The 23484-nt window shown below is 27.7% G+C and overlaps 3 protein-coding genes across 3 annotated transcripts; 1 reads left to right on the forward strand and 2 right to left on the reverse strand.

Moving 5' to 3' along the window:
- Positions 1–395: 395 nt before the first annotated feature.
- LOC135931645 (holocytochrome c-type synthase-like) lies at positions 396–1432 on the reverse strand. The gene is made up of 2 exons (XM_065468885.1): positions 857–1432; positions 396–808 (listed from the first exon to the last, which is right to left on the reverse strand). The coding sequence occupies exons 1-2, from the start codon at positions 1402–1404 to the stop codon at positions 583–585; spliced, it is 774 nt and encodes a 257-aa protein (XP_065324957.1). The 5' UTR covers positions 1405–1432; the 3' UTR covers positions 396–582.
- Positions 1433–7257: 5825 nt separating this feature from the next.
- LOC135931238 (uncharacterized) lies at positions 7258–8123 on the forward strand. The gene is made up of 2 exons (XM_065468215.1): positions 7258–7816; positions 7933–8123. Exons 1-2 carry the CDS (start codon positions 7258–7260, stop codon positions 8121–8123), a joined length of 750 nt encoding a protein of 249 aa, XP_065324287.1.
- Positions 8124–10852: 2729 nt separating this feature from the next.
- LOC135925049 (ubiquitin domain-containing protein UBFD1-like) lies at positions 10853–23378 on the reverse strand. The gene is made up of 8 exons (XM_065460233.1): positions 23243–23378; positions 22810–23199; positions 22733–22768; positions 22493–22686; positions 22357–22422; positions 21441–21546; positions 18989–19071; positions 10853–11079 (listed from the first exon to the last, which is right to left on the reverse strand). Exons 1-8 carry the CDS (start codon positions 23322–23324, stop codon positions 10984–10986), a joined length of 1053 nt encoding a protein of 350 aa, XP_065316305.1. The 5' UTR covers positions 23325–23378; the 3' UTR covers positions 10853–10983.
- Positions 23379–23484: the final 106 nt, after the last annotated feature.

A 23484-nucleotide genomic window follows, 5' to 3' on the forward strand; every position in this document is an offset into this window, starting at 1 on the left:
TAAAAGACCAATTGCAAAACTAAAAATGAGGATAGTTCTAAAGATCAAACTGCCATGGATCAGTTCAAACCACATTTCAAAATAGAAAACCAAACATACTGATATTATTTTGCCATTTTGAAATCAGATTTAGGGTGTTTAGTAAAAGGATGTTTATAAAAGCTAAGTTTTTATACATAATTCTTCATTTCAAGAATAACTTTCAAAATAAAATCAGTTACTTAGTTAATTTGCAAAATTAATAAATAAGTGTAACATGATTATTAAAAGAAAAATAATAAAAACAATTAATGAATTTACTTTTTTAGTGGAAATTATTTTAAATCTGATTTATTTTGTAAATAAAAAAGTAAAAACCATAAAAATATTTTATTGCCAATAATATTAATAATGTAATACTATAAATATATGTACCATGATGGAAGTTAACATTAGCATATAATTTAAGATTATTTACAAACTTAACATAAATAATTTAATAAATCAGAACAGTAATTTGCATTAATATAATATATTCAGAAATCTTTTATACATAATCCTTCATGAATGAAAATTAAGTTTATAAAACACAAATTGTTTTCTTTATAATCTCCATCTAAACCAAGCTATCCGCATTCTATCCCAGATAGCTTCAAATGAATCTAGAGCAGGTCTAACATCCAATGTAGTAAATTTCCCAGTATGTTGATTAATTTTACCACTATCATAATAATCAATGATATACCTAACTTCCTGGCCATTCCTATCCACTATCCAATCATGTCTATCAAATGGTAATTCATATCCCAAAATGTTTCTAACCCTAGCTCTAAATTAATTACTAATATATGTAAAATTTATAAAATTAAAAAAAAACTTAATTGTATAATCAGATGCCTTCCCAGAAAAACTTTTCAATTTTGGCATTTCTTCTCCCTCTTTCGCATGCAAAGCCTCCCATTTTAAAACTTCTAACCAAGCCTGTTCATTATTATGATTATGGATTTTTATGATATTATTCATGTCTGCTTGAGATATATCTGAATTTTTCCAAGTCCAGCCTTTTTTAAGCATAGCATTCCAAAACATTTGAGGAGAAGGGTATTCCCAAGTTTGATTTGAATTATATTTAGGAATTGAAGAGGCTACTCTATCAGTAGATAAGCTAAATGGTTGATCAATGGAAGGAATTTGATTCGCAATTGGCATAAGATTTCTTGCATCTATTAAAGTTATATCTTGAGAATCAGGAAATGTAGGGGATTGATTAAGATGTTTAGCTGGACATTGTAAAATACTAAGTGGTGCATCAATTTGAGGTTTTAGTTTATGGCAACATGAATGTTCTTTCCGTTTTTGATTAGATGGCAGTGAATTGTATATTGATTTTATAAATTCATCATTCTGTACAAAGGTATCATGCATGCCGTTTTCGTCTAAAAAAATTGAAGGATTCTGAAAATGGATGGATTATAAAAGCTCATCAAAATATAGGTAAACTATTATCTTATTTTCTGAAAAAACTGCATGGTTAACATTATCAATAGCTCTGTTATAATTCACAAATGTAAAGCAGAAGGGGTTTTGTACTTAGTTTTTCTGCATGATTATTTTTCTAAATTAATTTTGGATCCAGTATTTTCTTTTCTTGGTCTGTATATACTTATGTATTTTTGGTGTGGGTGTTATGCTTTTTCCATGCTATAGGATGTGATGGCTATAGCTCAATAAGTCTTAATTTTCTTGTGGTCTTAGTTTTTGGGTAGTTACTTAGGTAGGATTTTTGATTTCATCCCACTGCAGTAGTTCCGCTCTCCCATATTTCTATTAAATGAGGGCAAATAGGTAGCGATATTGTTATAGATGCTATTTATTTTTTGGTTTTTCTGCTGTGATATTATCTGGCCCTGGAGCTTTTGCTTTCTCTTAGTGTTTTTTTTTCATTAGTCTTTGTTCGCTTGTTACTTCATTTATGGAGAAATCAGTCGACAGGGGGGTGGCGAGGTTTGTAAATATGTTTTGCTGGTAGAGTTTTCCGTGAATGATAGACTATCATATAACAATCAAGCCAAAATGCCTTTGTTAATCCTGGCCAACAATTACTTTTCAATTTCCTAAAACTTACGGAGCTGGCTCCTATTTCTGCGTCATAGTTTCCTTTCTCTCATATCTTTATCATTATCAAAGACCTTTTTCGCTATATAATCTATCTATCACTCCATAGAGTATTTTGTTTCTCTGGAAAAAGGAAAAATAACCGTTTGTTGTGTGGTGTTCGTTTGCTGGATAGTCATAAACCGATTACTGACTAGTTTTTGCCTATTCACTGGATTTTTCACCTTTTAAACAATTTGTGGTAAACCCATTTTAGCTTTTCCTTATTTTCATGAATAAATTCTAATCTCAATTGATATGAACACATTCTCAATTATTTGTTAGTAACTACCAAGGCTTACATTAGATGTTTAAACTTAAAATTGGCCACCACCCACCCTTAAAGTAATTAAATTATTTAGGCAGTTCATGGGTATAGGCTTTTGTTTTTGCCCATCTCTTTTGTTGATTAGCCTATAGACGTTTAAGCGACAGTTCCCGGACTGTTGCGCGTACAAGTACGTGCGGCTTGCCCACAAACGTGTGAAGGGCTCCTCATTTTTTTCTCCTCCCCTAAATTAACTATCCAGTTTGATGGATTTTTGAGGAAAACCTAGCGTAGCTCTGTTGTATCCACAACCAGAGGGCGAAAACGCTTTTATCACGTATCACGTAAATCTAAAAGGCTTTAAATCCTATCATTTTTTTTTATCATGACCAATATAATAAGCAAAAGTATTTAGATTTTTTTATAAGATTTTGTTTACTACAAATATAATGTGATATATGACAAGGTTAAATATTAAGAGTGAGTCCAAAGTGTTATTTTTTTAATATTAGATATGAGCTTGGCCTGGGCTAAATTTTTTTTAGAATACACCTTAATGGGCCTAAATTTTTAGACTAAGCCCAGCCCAGACTGGGCCCCTACCTAATATTTAAAAAAATTCCCAAGCCAGTCCCAAGCCCATAATAAATTTCAAAAAATTTTCCATGCCTCAAACAATCCCATACATAGAAATTTAATTCATTGTATTTAATAAAAATAGCAATATTTAAGTGTATTTAGACATAGTTTACAATACTGAAAATTATCATAGATGAAAAAGATGGCAATTCCTAGTTAGCAATTGTTTTATAAACTAAATTTAATAAGTTTTAGGCCAAAACCCATTAAAAAAAACTTAAAAATCCATGCCGGCCTATAAATTTATCTTATCTAAAGTCAAATCTTTTTTTAAAAAATTTAAATGATTCTCGCATTTATACATTATGCTTCCAAACAGATTTTATAAATTTTAATAATAAATTAATCTTCTTAAAAATAAGACCCTAAGGGTATATCCAAAATCAATAAAAATGATTCTCGCATTTATATATTATCCGTCCGAACTCGATTTACTTTATTTTAGGCGGTTATACTGCTAAGTCAACATAAATTTTTTAAATAACAAAGCCAAACACCAGCTAATATTTATTAAATTGCAATAAGACACAGTAGCATCACTAGGGAAAGAGCACAGGGGCTCAAGCTCCTTGATATAAAAAAAGGTAATTTTGAAAATAATTGAAAATTTTTTTTTGAACCTCAGGAGATTGTAAAGGTAGTGTTGCCACTGATAAAACACTTATTTTCTAATATATTTTAATAAAATCACGAATAATCTATTATCATCTTAAACTAACGAACCTTTAATAATTACTAATTAATTAAGTTGTCATCCGAAAGGTCAAAGGCAGAAATATTTTAAACAAATATTAAATTTTTTTTTTAATAAACACGAGTATTCTTGAAATAGATTTTTAGTATTTACCCATCATTTTCGAGCAGCAGCCTCTTCTAGTGACATAAGATATGGAAAAGTTAGAAAAAAAAGCACTTTATAGGTAGGTAATTTAATACTTTTAGATTTTAGTTTATAGTAATATACAATACAAACGATATTAAAATAAAATATATTAAAAAAAAATAAATAAGAATATATTGAAAATTATATGAAAAAAACAACTATTTATTTATATATATAAACTTTATTAAAAATATTAAAAAGAACTAAAAAATAGAAGTACATATCACATGGAGAGGGGTGAATGAAATTGGAATTAGAGATTTCGAGAGAAATCTACTGACGAAGATAGAATCTTTTGTTGGAGTTACATGAAATCTGTTTCTCTTTTGCTCCTATGTTATTAATAAAATAAATGGCTTCATTTCTGAACACGCCTAAGATGTTGATAATGAATAGTATAAAAACTGTGTTTGTAATGCCAGCTTTGTTTTTTAAGGACTTCTGCCTTTTCGATGACAGATAATGATAGGTTAGACTTAGCTGAAAAAATCTACACAAGTGTAGTGCCAGGTCAGCGGGAGACCATCGTCCAGGAGATAAGGGATATACCATCATGGCATAGGGTAGTGATATATTTCAAGAAATGTTATTCATTATTTGCATTATCGATTTTATTTGATTTCGTAGAATTTGAAATATTATTTTCTGGGAATAGACGTTTAATATTATAATTAAAAATAGATTATTTTTTATAATTGGTAATTATATATTGAAGATAACTTTTCAAGAAATGTTATATCATTTTCAATGACAATGTCATTGATCATTTTTATTCAAAGAATTTACTTTAAAAATAGTATGAATAATTTGTAAATTTTGATTAAACTATGTGATTTTAATAAAAGATTTTATTCACAGTGGTAAAATAATGTAAATAAATTATATTCTTATTTACAGTGGTAAAATAATATGACAGTGGCATTCAACCAGTAATCTATTCATGAAAACTTAACAAATAAGTGGACACAACCATTTTGAAAATTAATTTTCCATTATTTTTTTATTAATCTCAGAAAAAATATTTGATCTCTTAGAATTTTGCTCTTATTAGTTGGCCATAAAATTTTACGATTAGTTATATTATTTTTAAACGATAGTTTGTTATGAGACGAAGAGGACAAAACAATTTATTTAAATAATTTCTAATACCAATGCAAATCCAGATATTTTTTTTAAACTTTAGATGATAAGCCAGCAGAAAATTTTTTTTTAGCATGAAATCCCATTTATCTTAAATTTTATACTTGTACAGTATCATACTAATATGAAATACTTTTGGAAAAAATTTTCAGAGATTTTTTAGCAAAAAAAACATATGTGGCACGTAAAATGTTACCATGCGGAGTAGGACACAAGCAAAAAAATTATGGTTTTTTAGAATAGAAGAATAAACATGTTTATAAAAATTTGATGTATCTTTAATCAATAAAAAGATATCGAATATTATCATGTTAATATAAGACCAGGCTAGCGAAGGATATTTGACCTTCCTTACCTATAAAAGAAAAGACACCATAAAGAAATCGAATAGGTGAGGGAGAAGTCTCTTTTTCCAATTTTACCATGAGTACATTACAGATTTCTTTTAATTAAATAGACTTTTTCCTAATATGGGGTATATTACATTTTATTTAGTGTGCTCTTTGTCATAAGATAAAAATCAGTTATTTGATAACTCTAGCCAAATATGTGCTACTTAATCTTATATTAGTCATTTTATATCTGACTATAGTTTAGGTTGCTAATAAGTTCATAAAATCACATGAATAATCAATGTCTAAAATTTGAGCGATAAAATTAGCGACGAATCATTTTTTCCCAAGGAGGGGCATATGACTGTTTGGCAGGTATGGGCGTATGCTTAAAATTATTATACGTTATATATTTTTATATCAGATCAGACTAATATAAATAAGACTAAACGGAAAAAATTGGATAATGTCACAAGAGTAGAGAAGATGTTCATAGGAAGGATTAATAAATTTATGGGGGTGGGGCACCATCAGACTTATATTTTGGCAGACCTTGGGCTTGGTTTCTTTAACCTATAGCTAGTAAATATTTATATAGGATGGAGGTTAATTTTAATAATAAGAACTCATTGTTATTAACATTATTTAAAATGTATGAAATTGGTTCCCATGGTATAAAAAAATAAGTTTATACTGGAACAAAGAGGAAATATTTTATTAGTTTATAAAAAATAATTCATATATATTTGTATACATATCATTAATAGATTTATATATAAGTCTTTTTCTAAAAAGCTATGATATAGTCATTAGTTATAGTTTATAATAACTTTTACATTCTTTCAAATTATTGTTTAGGATATATGGGGACAGCGGGGATTAAGGGTAATTTTTAGGTTACATGTCAATACCGCGAAAATTTTAGCGCGAAATGTATTATCGCGAATGTCGATTACCGCGAAAAGATATTATAGCGAATGCATTACAGCGAATGCATTATCGCGAATATAATATAGCGAATATAATATAGCGAATGCATTACCGCGAATGCATTATAGCGAATATAATACAGCGAAAATATTATAGCGAATGTATTAGCGCGAATGTAATACCGCGAAAATGTTATCACGAATGTTTTATAGCGAATACATTATAGCGAATGAATTATCGCGAATGCATTATAGCGAATACATTATAGCGAATGCATTATAGCGAATCCATTATAGCGAATGCATTATAGCGAATACATTATAGCGAATGAATTATCGCGAATGCATTATGGCGAATGCATTATAGCGAATGCATTATAGCGAATGCATTATCATATCGCGAATGGAGTTTCATGAAAGTTACAATTTTATATTTATCGACTTTTCGACTGACTTAGTTAAATCTGAAAATTAAGTTAAAATGGGGATTGGCTCTAAAAACATTTTTTTATTGAAATTAAGGCTAAGGCTTTTCTTTTTTTTGACTCAAAATATATAAAAAAGATTCTAAGTAATAAAATAGATTTCTCTTTTTCATCTAATCATTTTAAATATTAAACATCAAGTTTTTTCTTTTTAATTTATTGAAAACTTGTAGGGGAGAACGGGGTTATGGCGAACCCTAAAGGCAAATTATAAGTACTTTATCATTTTTAATATAAAATATCTCATTTTGTTCAGCTCTATTAGTTTTATGATATGTTTAAATTTCAAAAATACATCTCTAATAATTCTTTCAAAATATCATTTTTCCTGGAATTTTTTTTGGTAACCGAGTATGGTACTTTTAAATGTACACCTCCTCTTTTTCATCAACTTTATACGCTTCACGGAGTAAAAAATAAAACGGTTTTCCCCCTAGTTTACATATTAATGACCGGTAAAAGGAGTGAGGATTACAAGCGAGTTTTTGAAATTATTCGATCATATGTAACAATCTCTCCTGATTTTATAATGACCGATTTTGAGTTATCGGCAATCAATGCATTCAAATCGGTCTTCCCGTTAACGAAACAAAGAGGATGTTTATTTCATTTTGGTCAAAGTTTTTGGAGAAAAATACAAAGGTTTCCAGAAATATCAATGCAATATAAAACCAATACACAATTTTGTTTATTTTTAAAAATGATGGTATGTTTGGCCTATGTGCCAGAAACAGATGTTACAATGGCTTTTGAGACATTAATAATGTCTCCGTTTTATCAAGAAAATGTTATTTTACAGCCGATTATTGATTATTTTGAAAACACATATATAGGGAAATCTTATGGGAGGGAAAGATTAATCCCAATTTTTCCCATTCCCTTATGGAATTGCTATAATTCCACACTTAATGGCGACGCGAATACAAATAATTCTGTGGAGGGATGGCACAGGAGTTTTAATTCATTGCTGACTTCCTATCATCCTACAATATGGAGATTTATAACAGGTATAATATTAAATTTCCAGGTAAAAAATTTAAGAAAAAAAATTCTAGAATAATTTAATTTTTTTAAATTAAAAAAGGAAAATTGATTATACATTGAATATTTATATCATTTTAAGGACTTAAAAAGCAACAAAGCTTAACTGAGTTAAAAATTGTCCAACTACAAGGAGGTGATGATGAAGCTTCTCCAAGAAAAAAATACCGGAATCTCTCAGAAAGACTAAAAAGAATAGTATCAGATTACAGAAATCGCGATATTTTATCGTACTTGAAGGGCCTAGCATCCAATATTAATTTAAATATATAATTTAACAATAATGTATTCAATTATAATAAAAAAATATAATAGCAAATATATATTTTTATATTATTTTATATTTTTTAGTAAAAATATAAAATTCTATAAGCAGCTAGCAGATTGTAATTGTATTCTCTATTAGATTTTTGTTAGAAAAATTCATTTTTGTGGCAATATAGTGAATTGATCTTTAATAATATATGAAGAGTCTTATAAATAAAATTAAATTCTATATATAAATTGAAACGCGAAAGTGAGATTTAAAAAAATTACTAATCAAAAATATTAAGGGTTGTAAACATTAATAAATTTGAATATAACGAGTTAGAGCACTAGTCTTGATCCCAAGTTCAGTTAGGGTTCCAGAATTTAAAAAAAATTAAATTATTTTTTTAGAATAATAAAATATAACAAAATTTGAGTTAATAAACAAGTCATGTAATCTTTATAAATCTTATTTCGTAGTATCATCAATTAACTTATATAAATCTTTAAAAAAATTGAAAAAAATTATTGCACCTTTCATCTTTTTAAAGTAAGGTGCCAGAAGTAAATTATAGTTTGGTAATAACTTTATTTTTATCCAATTCCAAAAATGTCTAAAGATTTTAATAGAAAAATATTATTTCAGCCGCTGGGTTATTTTTGAAAGGATAACTTTATCAATGCCAAAAAAAATTATACTTTTATTATAATTTAGCTATGTTTTACAGTCCTGACAAAATTGAATTTAACATATTTCAATGTCATAATTAGTAATAAAATAAATAATATAAATGTCGTAAATTAATATACCTGTGTTCTTTGGCTGCATTTTTAGCTCTGATTATTTAAAGCCCTGCCCTAAATTTTCAAATTTCGTTATTTTGAATATTTTCTCTGTATTTTATAAATTATTTTATACGGAATTTAAGATAAGTAAATAATATTAAAGCATAATTAAAATGTTTTTCACTATAATATTAAACGGCATAAAAATATGGATTTGTGGCCTTCCGTCTCTCTTAAAGTTGAAATTGTTTTAAACCGTATCATGAATAATAAACCAATTTACACAGTGAGATTTAAAAATAATTAAATAGACAGAATATGAAATTAAAAAATCTTCTTTTCCTATTTCAGAAAGTCTCATAATCATTATGTTTAAAAATATTTATTGTAGGCATTCCCTTTTAGGCAGAATAATATGATTTGAAAATAATTTACAAAATATTAAATTTGAACTAAATTCACATATCATCTCTATTGAAACCACCAAAATATATAATTAAATATATTTTTTATCATTTTAAGATTTATATTTGAAACAGGAGTTGGCATTTATTATTTTTAAATTTAACAATGTTTAAATTTAAAAAAGATAAGATTTTATGTTTTAAAGCTATAAAATTAATGACGATTACAAAAGATTTAATAAGATAGAGGTCTCAATAAAAAATTGAGTATACCAAATTCCACATATTTTTAAATAAAATACGAATTTCATAAATAACGACGTGTTTTAGAGGTAAATAATTTTAAAACGCTACTTTAAATAAATATAGACAATTAAGCTGGTTTTCTGGTTTTTTGGAAAATGGGTTAAATATAATTTTGTCAAATATAAATCACTATTGCATTGTGATAATGTTGGTTGTAATGCATTCGCTATGATGCATTCGCGATTCGCTATGATACATTCGCGATAATACATTCGCTGTAATGCATTCGCTATAATGCATTCGCGCTAATATATTCGCTATAATACATTCGCTATGATGCATTCGCGATAATGCATTCGCGGTATTACATTCGCTGTAATGCATTCGCTATAATATTTTCGCGGTAATGCATTAGCTATAATGCATTCGCGCTAATATATTCGCTATAATACATTCGCTATGATGCATTCGCGATAATGCATTCGCGGTATTACATTCGCTGTAATGCATTCGCTATAATGTTTTCGCGGTAATGCATTCGCTATAATGCATTCGCGCTAATATATTCGCTATAATACATTCGCTATGATGCATTCGCGATAATGCATTCGCTATAATATCTTTTCGCGGTAATCGACATTCGCGATAATGCATTCGCGATAATACATTTCGCGGTAAAAGTTTCGCGGTATTGACGTGATATGAATTTTTATTAGCATAAAATGATATTCAAAAAAGTGACATATATCTGAAGGGGGGATTCTTCATCCAGGCTAGGCCTTTATCACAATATATATTCTCCATTAATTTGTGTAATCGAATGATACCTAGAATTCTAAATAGTTATGGTTTCTCTACCCTTTCCCAGTCTCCCCTTTTTAGCTACCAATCTACTAACAAAGCTAATACCCCCCCCCCCCCCCATTTCTCGACAAACTCGTCTCCCTCTGCTCAAGGCATCATTATTTGATGATTTTTTATGTTTGCAAATACCTATACTTTTAAGAAGTTATCGTTCCTAATATAATCCTTTTTTAAATTACTTCCTGAAATTCCATATTCTCATTATTTTGTGTCACGCAACTGCTTCAGTTTCACGATTAAATATTATGCTAAATTTAAAATATAATTTTTATAAACTGCTTATAAAAAAAATATTAAAAGAATTTGATACTTAAAAATTCATATAGAAGAAATTCTTACGTGCTTGTAAATGTTAAAACAGAGAAGATTTTTAGTGTCATCTCTGAAGGGACAGAAAATATAATATAGTTAGGTATTTATTAGTTATGCGCATAATAAATTTTCAATTCGATGTAAAACATAATATAAATTATTTTTAATTTTATAAGAAATAAACCAACCTATGCTAAAAAAACTACTACAATCAATTTTAATATTTTTTCCTATACAAAAATATAAAAATATTCGCATATAAAAATCTGTTTTCATCCAAAAACGGCCTTTTTGATCGCGTCTATATATTGAGCAGGGACCCAATAGATCCAATAACGGGATGCTTCAGTCGGTCCTAGTTGTATGCCCTTGAGGTTATTTAAAAAATTTTTTTAAAATCAGTTCATTATTAATTATATTAATAAACGGTGGCAAAAAGGTTATATATATTATTTTATTTAATTTTAACTTGGATTATTAAAACTATTTTTATTCAGTAATCCTTATTTTAAGATATAATACTTCAAGGATTCAATGTCTTTATTATATATTACTTAATTATTATAATTTATATATTCTTCCATATATTTATTGAATTTTATAAATCTTGCTGAAAATTAGGAATGGCGATCTTTTTATAATTATCATTTTTATTCCTTTCTTTTCCATTGTTTTCCATAAAGTCAATAAAATACATGGCCAAAGACAGGTTTATTTATATATATTTCAAACGTTAATTACACTACAACCAGCTAGTACTATTATCTCCTCAAATCTGTTCACTATGTAAATCAATTCATCGTCCATCTCTTCCCTTGTTATTGCTAACAATTCAACTTCCTCCCTACCTTTGCTAGTGTTAGGTAGGAGTATATCCTTTATTTCAGAATATACGGCCTCTTGTTTCCTACATACCGGGCTCTTTCTGTGGTGGAAGCTAACACCTTTAAATTTAATGGGCATCGTGCAAATACGGGTTTGTTGTACGTTGAAACTGGAGCCTCTTTAAGACCTGATGGACATCTAGGAAATACGTGTTCGCTGGGGATGTATCTTGGTGCAATGGTATCGAATGTTGGCAATGGATTTATATGCCCCCATTCCAGACATCGGAAACATGGACGTTCATTGAGACCATAAGCTTGAACGCTGGGTAGCACACCTCCCTCCTTCCTTCTACGAACGACGGAAGAAGGACAGCGGGGGGATTACTCCAGTTGGAAAATTATTGGGTAGAAGTACTAGTCCTTTTGGATTAATCTGTTAGAACCAAAAGGCAGTAATAATGTTTTGTCAAAGGAACACACTGTTCTAACATATCACACCGGCCAAATAGTATGGGCATAATTAAGACAGATTATGAGAAAAGGGTATATAATGGAAAAGTTAGAGAATAGAGGACGGAGGGTATTCGTCGCCGTGATCAAACAAATATACGATTAAGATAATTTAACATCTGATTCTAGTGAAAAAGAAAGAAGGAAGGGATGAAAGAATGGCAACCATGCAAAATGTGATAGTAACAATCGATTACTATCCATTGGAGGAGAAACAATAGTTGTAACTTGACACTTCAAGACCGGTAGATAATTCAAGATAGGTTTGCTACCCAGCGTCCATTTATGATGATGAAGATCCATTGCCAATGTAGTATATATCGAGACCGTCGGATTGAGAAGCGCCAAGACACATCATTAACCCATTAATGGTCAAGATTTTTCTAGTGGATAAAAATGCTCAATTTTTTCAAATTATATTGATTAATGCTCAAATATGATATTCTAAAAAAATCAGCCAAAAAAAATAATCCTAAATAGAAAATCTAGCCTGGTGCATATATGCACCGTTAACCATTAAGAGGTTAAAAAAGATAAAAATTATATAAAATACTATAAGATCAAAAAAACAACAAATATCTTTATTCTTTTTTTGTAATTTATAATAAAAACGAGAAAATGTTTATATATTATGAAAATCCTTGAAACATTTAATATGGAGTGCGATTTGACATGTTTGGCACATATATCTTGAGTGCGTATGGCAATATCTGCATCTTCGTCTTTTTCCATCTATAATTTTGGATAAATAATGTCCAGATGAATCAATAGGGTTTTCACACTGTAATGCAAACTGGCTGGCGTGACCTGTACTTGAATTTTTTTCAATTTTTACTGGCGTTCGAAGGAGGTAGTTAGTAACTTCTCGTCTAAATGCAAGCAAACTCTTCTTGTCATCTCGATTCACGAATTTCCAGATTTTCCATGAATTTACCAAAGCTACATCAATAAAATTGGTGAATATTGGCCACCACCATTTTTTTCCTCTTATTTTTATTCTATATGTAGATATTAGATTATCACATAGATCAACTCCACCCATGTGTTTGTTATAAGCAGTTACCATATTTGGCTGAGGAATTTTTATTTTAGAAGATATTTTCTTAGAATACCTTGAAACATTAGAAAGCAAAGAGATAGTGTGGCATGTCGATGCAACGGTCACCACCGAATTATCATTCCAACGAACTACAAATATTTCGTTTAATTTTTCAAACCTATAATCATAATATCCTCTTTCTTTTTTTGCTACAACCTTTATAGATTCAACTGGGCAATGCTCTATTCTATTGTCCCTCACAGTTCCAGTTGCAAAATATCCCATTTGTTTTAAGTATGACAAGAGTTTAAATGATGTAAAGAAATTATCAAAATATATTTTATGATAATTTGGTTTTTGCAATGCCTTTAATAATTTTATGATTACATTTCCACCTAATCCATATTCATATTTATTTTCGCTTTTTCCTTGATATATATCAAATGAGAATACGTAACCGTCGGAAGAGGCCAATATCCAAGACTTGTATCCGAATCTAATTGGTTTTCCTTTTATGAACATTTTGCAAGAATGTCTTCCTCGATATGGTATCATCTGTTCATCTATTGATAAATGATGTTTAAAAATTCCGAATTGCTGAAATTTATTATTCAATATATTAATGTAAGGCCTAACTTTATAAAATCTATCATGTATATCTATTTTAGTATTGTCTGCCAAATGGATATTATATTTCAAATTTCGAAATTGTAATTGGGTCATTGTATCCCGGATTATTGGAATAGAAATATCGCTGTCATAAGACCAGTACATTCTTTCTTGTGGGAGAGAATGAAATCCAGTAAATAATAGAATTCCAATAAATCTCTGAATATCTTGGATGGTTATGCATATGTTAGGTCTATTCATTTGTTTAGCATAAATATTACTTTGTTCTACAATTAGGGAATATAAGTCTTCGTCGAAAATTAAACAAAATATATCTGATGGACTTTTACCATGTAAATCATTTTCAAGTTTTATTACATCTTCCTTTTCTCCATTGAAAGGGCTTGAAAAATATATTGCATCCGTTTTTCTCCATTTTAAATTGTGAGAAATTCGAGAATAGCTTCTTGTAGAATATGGTTCTGGAAGGTCGTCATCAACTGAATTATGAATCTCCAATTCTCCAGCTGTATCTGAAGGCAAAACTCCGACATTTGTTAAGTCATTTTCATCGAAATCTTCTTCATCACTAACTGCAGAGGGGTTTGGCGGAATTATAACCATATCTCTTTCTTCAATTGGTTCCTCTTCAAAAAGTTGAGCAAGCGCTTGTTCAATTGTTAGAAAACGTTTCATTAAAAAAATTTATTAAAAATTAAATATCTAGACAAATTATTTTCGTAGAATCTTGATTTTTTTATTAGTCATCTATTATTTTGATAATTTTGATTGAATTGACAAAACAGGTGCATAATATTTTATATAAATAAAATAAAATCTTCAGAAAGGAAGAGGCTAAAAATAATTTTAAACTTCTGAATATTTATGAACCTAATAATTTCATATAATTTGATCGGGATAAAAAATTATAATAGGAACAATATATTATTCGATTTAATCTCAGGGGAAAAAAATTTTTTTAAATTATTTTCAAAAGGTCTTTTTTGGGTATAAAATTTTTTTTAAAAATTCTTAAGGGGCTCGAGCCACCCACCCCTCCCCTTCCCACCCTTAGTGACGGTAGTGGTTTTAAGTATAATATAAAAAATTATAATTCATTATGTTAAATTTCATTTGTTTGAATTTTTTTAAATAATATATACTGCTAGATGGTTAACGGTGCATATATGCACCAGTCAACTTTATGTGGTTACCTACTAAAATATTAATTATTTAAAAATTCAAAAATGATTGATAAATATTGATATATCTATAAAGAATATATACACACTAGTTTTCATCGAAATAATTTTATAATATGCTCGTGAGATCACTTAGAAAATTTTGCATTTTAGACCTCATAAATTCGCAAAGTTTGAGGGTTTCTTAGGGGCATAAAAAAATATTTTTTTCATATTTTTCTTTTCCAGTTTTGAAGTACAATGTCTGAACTATATAAAAATCTTTTTTATTATTTTTAAAAAAAAAACTACTATGTTAAAATAAGGTATATAGGAGGTGGTGCATATATGCACCGTTAACCAGTAACGGGTTAACGAACCCGTATTTGCATGATGCCCGTTAAATTTAAAGAAGGTGCCAGCTTCCATGTCAGAAGGCCTCTGTATGTAGGGAAACAAGAGGCAGTATATTATAAAATAAAAGATATATCTCCACATTGCTGAATTGTTAGCCATAAAGAGGGAAGAGATGGAAGGTTTGGTATATATAGTAGACCGATTTGAAGAGATAATACTACTCGAAGAGGAGTGTTAAATAAGAGTCTGGGCGTAATTAGGGTGGTTGTGTTATTAAAATTTTAAATAAATATTTATATATTAAGGTTTAAATAAATAAATCTATGTATGCTTAAGGTTTTAAATAAATAAATATATCAGATACCTGCAGAGGTATGATTTGAACGACCCGGCCCAGATATTTTTTAAAATATATTATATTTATTTTTAATTTTTATAGCTAATAATGGCGATTTAAAATATTTGGTTAAAATATACAGCCCGACCCAAATATTAAAAAAAAATTTTTTTTAGGCCCAGCCTGGTAAGGCCTGGCCATGGGAATATTTAAAAAAGCCGGGCCAGGCCTGCAGGTCTCTGATATATATATAAATAAACCTGTCTTTGGCCATGTATTTTATTGATTTTATGGAAAAGTAATAAATACAGTGGACAAAGAAAGGAATGAAAAACAATAATTGTATAAGATCGTCATTCTTTATTTTTTCAGCAAGATTTATAACATTCATTAAATGTATGGAAAAATATATAAATTACAATAATTATGTAATATATAATAAAGACATTGAATCCTTGAAGTATTATATCTTAAAATAAGGATTACGGAATAAAAATAACAACTTTTAATAATTGCAAGTTAAAATTATATAAAATAATAATATATATAATCTTGAAAAGATTTGGAAGCGTTTATTAATATAATTTAATATAAGATAACTACTTTTAATCATTAATATTATTTAATAGTTAGTTCTTTCTTTTGTTTGAATAGAAATTTTTATGACATTTGATTCAAAGGTAAATTAATTTAAATATCGGGTCGGTGTTGTGGCAATATCGAATTGGATTGGTGAAAACTTTGTGGATAGTCAGAGCCATATAATATAATATATACATGTTAGTGTCAATACGTTATTTTACCAGCAATGTTACTTCGGTAATGGGGGGAGGGCTCGAATACCCAAAAAAATCTAGGGAAAAAAACTTCTGAAAGAATATCTATCAGAATCAGAATTACATTTCATGTCAATTTTTATTCTATCATGGTAAAGGGTATAATTATTTTTAAGAGTTTAGGTTAAAATTTTATTCTTATCACAATAATCGTGGATCTTCATTTAAAATTTATCAATCTTAATAGATGTATTCCAAGGTAACTCTAAGTAAGTTTCTCCGAAATTCAATGATTCTTATCTTTTATAAAATATAAATCAGAGACCTGCAGGCCAGGCCCGTGTATTATTTTAAATTTACCCGGGCCGGGTCTAAAATCTTTGCTAAAAAAAATCAACCGAATTTTTAAATCGCCATTTTTAGATATAAAAATTAAAAATAAATGGAAAATATTTTTAAAAAAAATCTGAGCCGGGCCATGCAAATGGTACCTCTTGCAGGTCTGTTATTATTTAATATCTTATTTTATATTATTTCTACATGGTTTTTAAAATTTGATTTAAATATAGGTCTATATATATAATGATTTTTTTAAAAATCAATTAAAATGATTTTAATTATAAAAAAATGAAACACTTGGACGGGTTTACTCCCACAATGCTTTGCCGAAGTAACTGTCTAATTAGAATTACGACAATGTGTACATTGACGCTTACATATACTGTGTATACATGTACTCATATATTATATTTTAAATTAAAAATAGTATAGAAGGCATTTTAAAATTATATACCCCTTCCTGAGAGTAATAATCAGAATCAGCCCAGAAAAAAGCGTCAAGCAAAATTTTATGAGCGATCTTCGCTACCCCCCCCCCCCCCACCCCACCGCAATAACAAAGATCTTTTATGGGGGCTCCTACCAATAATTTTCGCTATATTTGTAAAAATATGCCGCTGGTTGTCTGTTAAATATCTTTTCTCAAGTTATTGGCGTCAAAAAGAAAGCTACTTGACCTCGGTCTGTAAAATGATATGATTAAAATTAATAACTAGGACCAAGGTCTAGTAATATTATATATAATTTTATTCTATAACAAAAAACTAAGACTGACACTTATTACTTTTATAGATTAATAAGTCGGGAAATCAAATATAATTCATTTAATATATATTTTGCTGTCCTCCCTATTAAAAAAACTTTAAAAACGATGAAATTTTTTTAAAAAAATATTCAAATACCGCAGGTCGCTGATATTAGATAACTTAATCTATAAATCTGCTAACTGGTCTGGTTCCTAAAATTATTTTTTATGAAACCCGAGTCAAAGTCATAATCCTCGAGGCAAAGGAGGACTGTAAAAGTTTGTTGCCTCGGTATTTCTCTCATATAAAATATGCAATTATGATTATAGTCCAACTCAAAGTAATTGCCGTCGCAACAGCTGATTTATTCATCTATTTTTCAATTTATAGTCAGTCATATGAGCTGTTAGATCTAAGATTTGACATGTTACTTAGTAAAAATGATTAAATTTTATTAATAAAACTATTTTCTATTAACTCCATATCTCTCAAACATTCAATTAACTTTAACCTTATTTCCTACTCCTTACTTTAAGATACTTGTTTAATTTTAAATATAATTCACCCAATTAAAAAAATTCGTTCAGTTGAAAATTCAGAGATGAGCTCAAAAGGATAATAAGTTGTGACAAAATTAAGAAACTTGTTTTCTTAAAAAAAGATAACATGATATTATTTATTCAAAATTACCAGTATTTTTTAAAAAAAATTTTCAGTTTAACAAAATTGTCAGTTTTTTAAAATTAATTTTACCATTATAAATAATAATATGTTATCATTTTAGGGTTAAACATTAAATATTTAGTATATATATCTTACTTTCAGTATTTTAATAGATCTACCTGTAAATATTAAATATTTTAATTGATTTGTCAGTAAATTTATTCCTTATTTTAAACTATAACCCAAGTACACATTAATCATTTAAAATTAATTCAATTTTTATAATAAAGATATATCTTATTTTAAGATTTTTGATATAAAAGTATAAATTATAATTACAATAAAAATGTCTAATTTTTCGAAAATTGACCCAAAACATATATCCAGCAATTTGATTATAATTTTATTTATAGTAGAAAAGAAATTAAAACCAAATTAATTGAGTAATTATAAATAATTTACTTTAAAAACTTCTTAGTTTTCAAGTCAAACTTTATATTAATCCTACCCATATCTTTTTAACCATTTAATTTTTACTTGCCCTGACCTCAACCAAGAAGTTAGTTTGATAATTTATTTTGTCCCATGACTAGGAACCATCAATGGCCTCTCTCAGTAACTATTTTATCATTTAGATAAAGAAACTTAGTTTTTTGTTACTTAATATAATTTTATTTTTACTGATCAAATTATATTGTTTTACTGATCAAATTATATTTTTACTAATCAAAAAAATTAACTGACCAATTTTGTATTTAATACTATTATTATTTAAACTTAGTAAATAATTAAATACTGGTAAAAATTAACATACGAAATATTGAGAATTTAGTAAAAAAAATATTAGTCAAATTATTTCAATATAAAAATCGTGTAAATTTTAAAAAAGTAACCATTATATGGTATTCCTCTTGGCCTTGTATGGCTTCGCTGACCACATTAACGATAGAGTTTAAGGGGATCTTCTGGGTCCGATCTAAGTGGGTAGGCCAAAATAATAAGGAAAAATAAACTTTATGAAATCTTAAGAAATATTTATAAAAACGAATTCATAAAAGATACCATAATTTTGACAAAATATATATAATTTCTCAAAAAAATGACCATTTCAATTTTTAAATAAGGTTTATCCCGAATTCACATTTAACGTACTATGAATTTAAGGTTAATGTACATTTTTTTTTCTGGTAGCTTTTAGTCCGACATTCATTTACTTTATTTCTTTATAAGGGTTTATTTGTATATAAATATTTTTTCTTTTGTTCATTCGCTATAAACTATTTTTCTTTCTTCAAATACGCATGCATTTTTTTTAGTGGTGATAGTTCAATGTTTAGTGTAAAGAAAAATGTGAATGTTATCACGTACGCGTAATATAAAATAGAGGCTAGCTCAACCCCAGGTGGACTATAAGAGTTTTCGGGCGTGGACAAAATATTCTTACGGGCCAGGCAAAAGTCTCGAATTTTTTTTAAAGCTAGGTAATTAGGCAAATTCATGTCATATTCCTTCATAAAAACAGGTGTAGGGCTGGGCAATTTGAAAAAAAATAGTATTTTACGGGCCGGCAGGGCAAATATAATTATAGGCCTTCTTAATACCGCCAAAGACAGTCGGTTTAGACCGACCCACGCAAACGGCTGAATTCACGGCGGACGCCATGTGATTTATTTGAGATCAATTTTTCTTCTTCTTCTCCTTTTATTTAATAATATCTTTAATTGTTTATATTTTCGAATGTCTAGATTATTTTTGATGGGTAATAGATATTTTGTAACAAAAAAAAATACTTAAATCGAATCCTAGCTAATGATAATTATGGATAAAATCTTTAATTTTTCTATAGAGATAATGTATTAATAAAGTATAACTAAGACTATATCGAATTATTCGATATTCGCATAGAATCATAAGCAAATTATGGTCCTACAAGGTTGACCAGTCAGTCTGGTCTGTATCATCAATGAAATATAGGCTTAACCTGGTCCATGACCCTACATTAATGTTATATTTCCTTCCATTTTTTCCTTTTATGTTAAATATCGCAATTATAAAATGAATTAATATTTTTTAGGAGGGTGGGTAATAGTCACTACTCCCCTTTAATTATAATATTTTGTAATAAATAAAATAAAATAGATAACAATAATTAAAATTATATAAGTTATTATTGAATATTTTACATAACATTAAATTAAAAATTTGGGCTGAATGCCGCAACCGATCCTGCCTATATTTTTTTAAAAAACATTTCTATAGGGCCGCGAGCGAGCTCCAGAAAATTGATTTTACAAGGCTTTAATGCAAATATATTCGTAAATTGTTGTTTTTTTTAAAAAAAAATTAAGGCACTTGTAAATCGATATTTTTTTTTTCTCTGGAATTTTCAGGATTGTTTTGTTTAAACTATCCAAAAAACTAAATAAAAATAAGTCCAAGATTAAGCAATCTGAAGAAGAAGAAATATTGGGCTCTGTTACATCCTGTGAGCATTCGCCCATTCTATAGCCACAAAGATGATGATAAAAAAATGTAGATGTCTCTTAAAGAAGAGACAAAATAATTAGAAGAACTTTATGGCTTGAAAGAATGGCTCTTAAATTCTTTTTTTGATTTCATCTTGAAAGATTTTTTATGGACGAAATATTATAGAAGATAAATATATTTCAAAAATTTCAAAATTTTGGAATGATTGTCGAAAATTTTCTATTGGATTTTTTTTTAAAGTCTAACAAATTAAAATATTCTAAAATGCTAGACACGAATCAATTAATATCTTAGTTATTTATCATATATTGAAGATACGATTGAACGTGGATATAAAATACTGACAGCTAAATTTGAAAAATATAAAATTAATATTGATTACCTTTTTTTTCTCGTAGGAATTTCACAAGTTTATAAATTTTAGGTTTAATTGTATTTATCTTATTATTTTTTAAAAAAATAATAAATTTTTTAGACCACTTATTTTATTGTTAGATATATAATTTTTTTTTCATTTTCTTTATTATTTTTGGTATTTAGAAAGATTTTGCCATTTTAATGTAAAAATGATAAAAAAAAGTTGCAAAATTTTTTTCCAAACTTTTATATCCAAAAAAATATTGATTCATCAAATAGAAATAGATTTGTACAAAAACGAATACTAAATTTATAACGATGATCCCAAACAGGTTTCAAACTTTACAAAGAATACATTAGCATTCATTGTTTTGTTTTAACTATAACATATTCAAACAAAGTGGACAAACCTTTAACTACCTTAATACTTCATACTTGCTTCATATAAACGTTTATTTTCCTAATGATGTTATGTTTTATCAATCAATTCATTTAACATACCTTTAGTCCCAATCCATAGTTGATCTAATTCGAGTTTGAATGTCAGTCTCACTTTACCTCCACCTCTTTCGAGCATTCCAGATAAGGGTTCTAAAGGTAGTGGAGCCTTTATAAATTATTTTTTTTAAAAAAGAAATTAATAATTCGAAACATGGCAAAAAATATGAGAAATTCATTATCTTATATCCTTCCTGAAGAACACATTTATTTATGAAGCAAAATAGAGCCTAGACAAACTGATCAAAGTCCAATATAGAACAATCCAAGCACAATCAAATTGAAATTAGGCTAGAGAGACATTTCTATGACTCAATCATAATTCAGACCTTTATTTTATGCAAAAAAAATTTAAATTATTTTGTTTTTCTTAATATTTTTAAAAATTATTTTCAAAATCGCCAAATTTTATATCCTTCAATGCTGGTAATTTCAATATTTTGAAAACATTGTGCTATTTTAACAGAAAATTTAAAAGAAAATGGGTTGAACTTGGATCTTTTTCTAAAATAAATTTTGTGGATCATTAAATCTATTAAAAAATTCTTGCATTGAATAGATAAAAGAATTTTTTGCTTCTTGAATCAAGTTGGACACTCAATGCATGGCTCTAGATGAAAGGTTCTTTTATTCAAATAAGAGGAGGGTGGGGTGATTTAGTTTCTAATTTAGATTTCCCCTTTTTTTTGCTAATTTTGATTGAGGATAATATCATAATCAGCTTATGGGGATTTAGATGTCAATGGGGAGAAGTGTTATCAGTTGTTAGAGATAATAAAAAAAATATGCATTTTATTAATATACAACATTAATTTAATTTATATAATAAAGGTAATATGAAAATATTATTATATATAGATTTAACCTTATAAAATAAACTTATAAAATTATTTGTTTAAAAAGAATATGACATCATTACCTTGATATTTTTTATACCAACCATGGTATCATCTGGTTTTCCTTTATCCAAAACTTTCATGTGCAACTAAAAATAAAATTATACCAAACAAGATTATAATTTATTTATATTATGCCTAAAATTGTTATTTTAATACCTTTTGTTTGCAAAGTAGATGTGAATCACTTTTAGAAGGGTCCAAAGAATCATCTAATGCACCTAAAGCAGAATTAAGTATTTTATCTGGGGGTCTGATAGACATAATGTCATTTAATGTTGAGCCAATTACCATAAATTTAGAACCCTCAACAGCATTTAAATCCTTAAGTGTTTGTTCATCTTTTGTTAATCCTTTAAAATAATATATTTAGTGACTATATAATATAGATTAACATACCCTTAAACATAATTTTTTGTAGTGTTGTATGCAAACCTTAATTAAATCGATAATGTATTTCGTAGAAAAAAAATTACCTGTCTTTTTGTTCACTTCTTCTTTCAAATCTTTAATAGTAGCAGATAATTTCATTGGTATATCATATTTTTCTTTTTTAAATAAGATTTTTATAGTTATAATTTTTTCTGTTTCAGGATCAGCAATTCCTGAGATATCTGGTAGAGTATGCTCAATAATATGTGAATCCTTAATCGTGTCATTATTTGAATCAGAATATTGAATGGGTGCTATATTTTCTAGATCACTAGATGGAGTATGATTTGCTTCGTTTTCATGTGATATATTCTCATTTAAATCATTTTGCATATTTGTGGTTTCAGGTATATTATCATTAGTATTAGGCATTATAATATTTTTACACTTTTTAGGCACTATTTCTGTTGAGCAATTGATATTTAAAATACATTCTATATAAAATATAATTATTACATATACATATACAAAATTAACCTGCGTTATTAGCAATTAGTTTAGTTTTATTTTTATCTGGACTAGAGACTATGGGCTCATTTGGAGATTTATTATCACCCATAATTCAGGCAATAAAAATATTGAATACGAAATCTTAGGATAGATGTCACAAAATTTCCAGATGTTTTTGAAATAAATCTTTCTACTCACTTAAAATTAAATATATAATTATATTTTTTGTGTTTAAATTATAAAAACGGATAAAAATATAGTAAATATAA

Source organism: Gordionus sp. m RMFG-2023, chromosome 1 (assembly GCF_954871325.1).
Source record: "Gordionus sp. m RMFG-2023 chromosome 1, tfGorSpeb1-WG-v2, whole genome shotgun sequence".
NCBI lineage: Eukaryota > Metazoa > Nematomorpha > Gordioida > Chordodea > Parachordodidae > Gordionus > Gordionus sp. m RMFG-2023.

What these genes read in the sequence shown, in the direction of transcription:
- LOC135931238 (XM_065468215.1), top strand. Translation starts at nt 7,258, where the DNA reads ATGACCGGTAAAAGGAGTGAGGATTACAAGCGAGTTTTTGAAATTATT. An exon ending in AATATGGAGATTTATAACAG is followed by an intron (nt 7,817 to 7,932) that starts GTATAATATTAA and finishes TATCATTTTAAG; the next exon opens with GACTTAAAAAGCAACAAAGC.
- LOC135925049 (XM_065460233.1), bottom strand. Translation starts at nt 23,324, where the DNA reads ATGGGTGATAATAAATCTCCAAATGAGCCCATAGTCTCTAGTCCAGAT. An exon ending in AGAAGTGAACAAAAAGACAG is followed by an intron (nt 22,769 to 22,809) that starts GTAATTTTTTTT and finishes GATTTAATTAAG; the next exon opens with GTTTGCATACAACACTACAA. An exon ending in ACAAAAAATTATGTTTAAGG is followed by an intron (nt 22,687 to 22,732) that starts GTATGTTAATCT and finishes ATTATTTTAAAG; the next exon opens with GATTAACAAAAGATGAACAA.
- LOC135931645 (XM_065468885.1), bottom strand. Translation starts at nt 1,404, where the DNA reads ATGCATGATACCTTTGTACAGAATGATGAATTTATAAAATCAATATAC. An exon ending in GCATCTGATTATACAATTAA is followed by an intron (nt 809 to 856) that starts GTTTTTTTTTAA and finishes TAATTAATTTAG; the next exon opens with AGCTAGGGTTAGAAACATTT.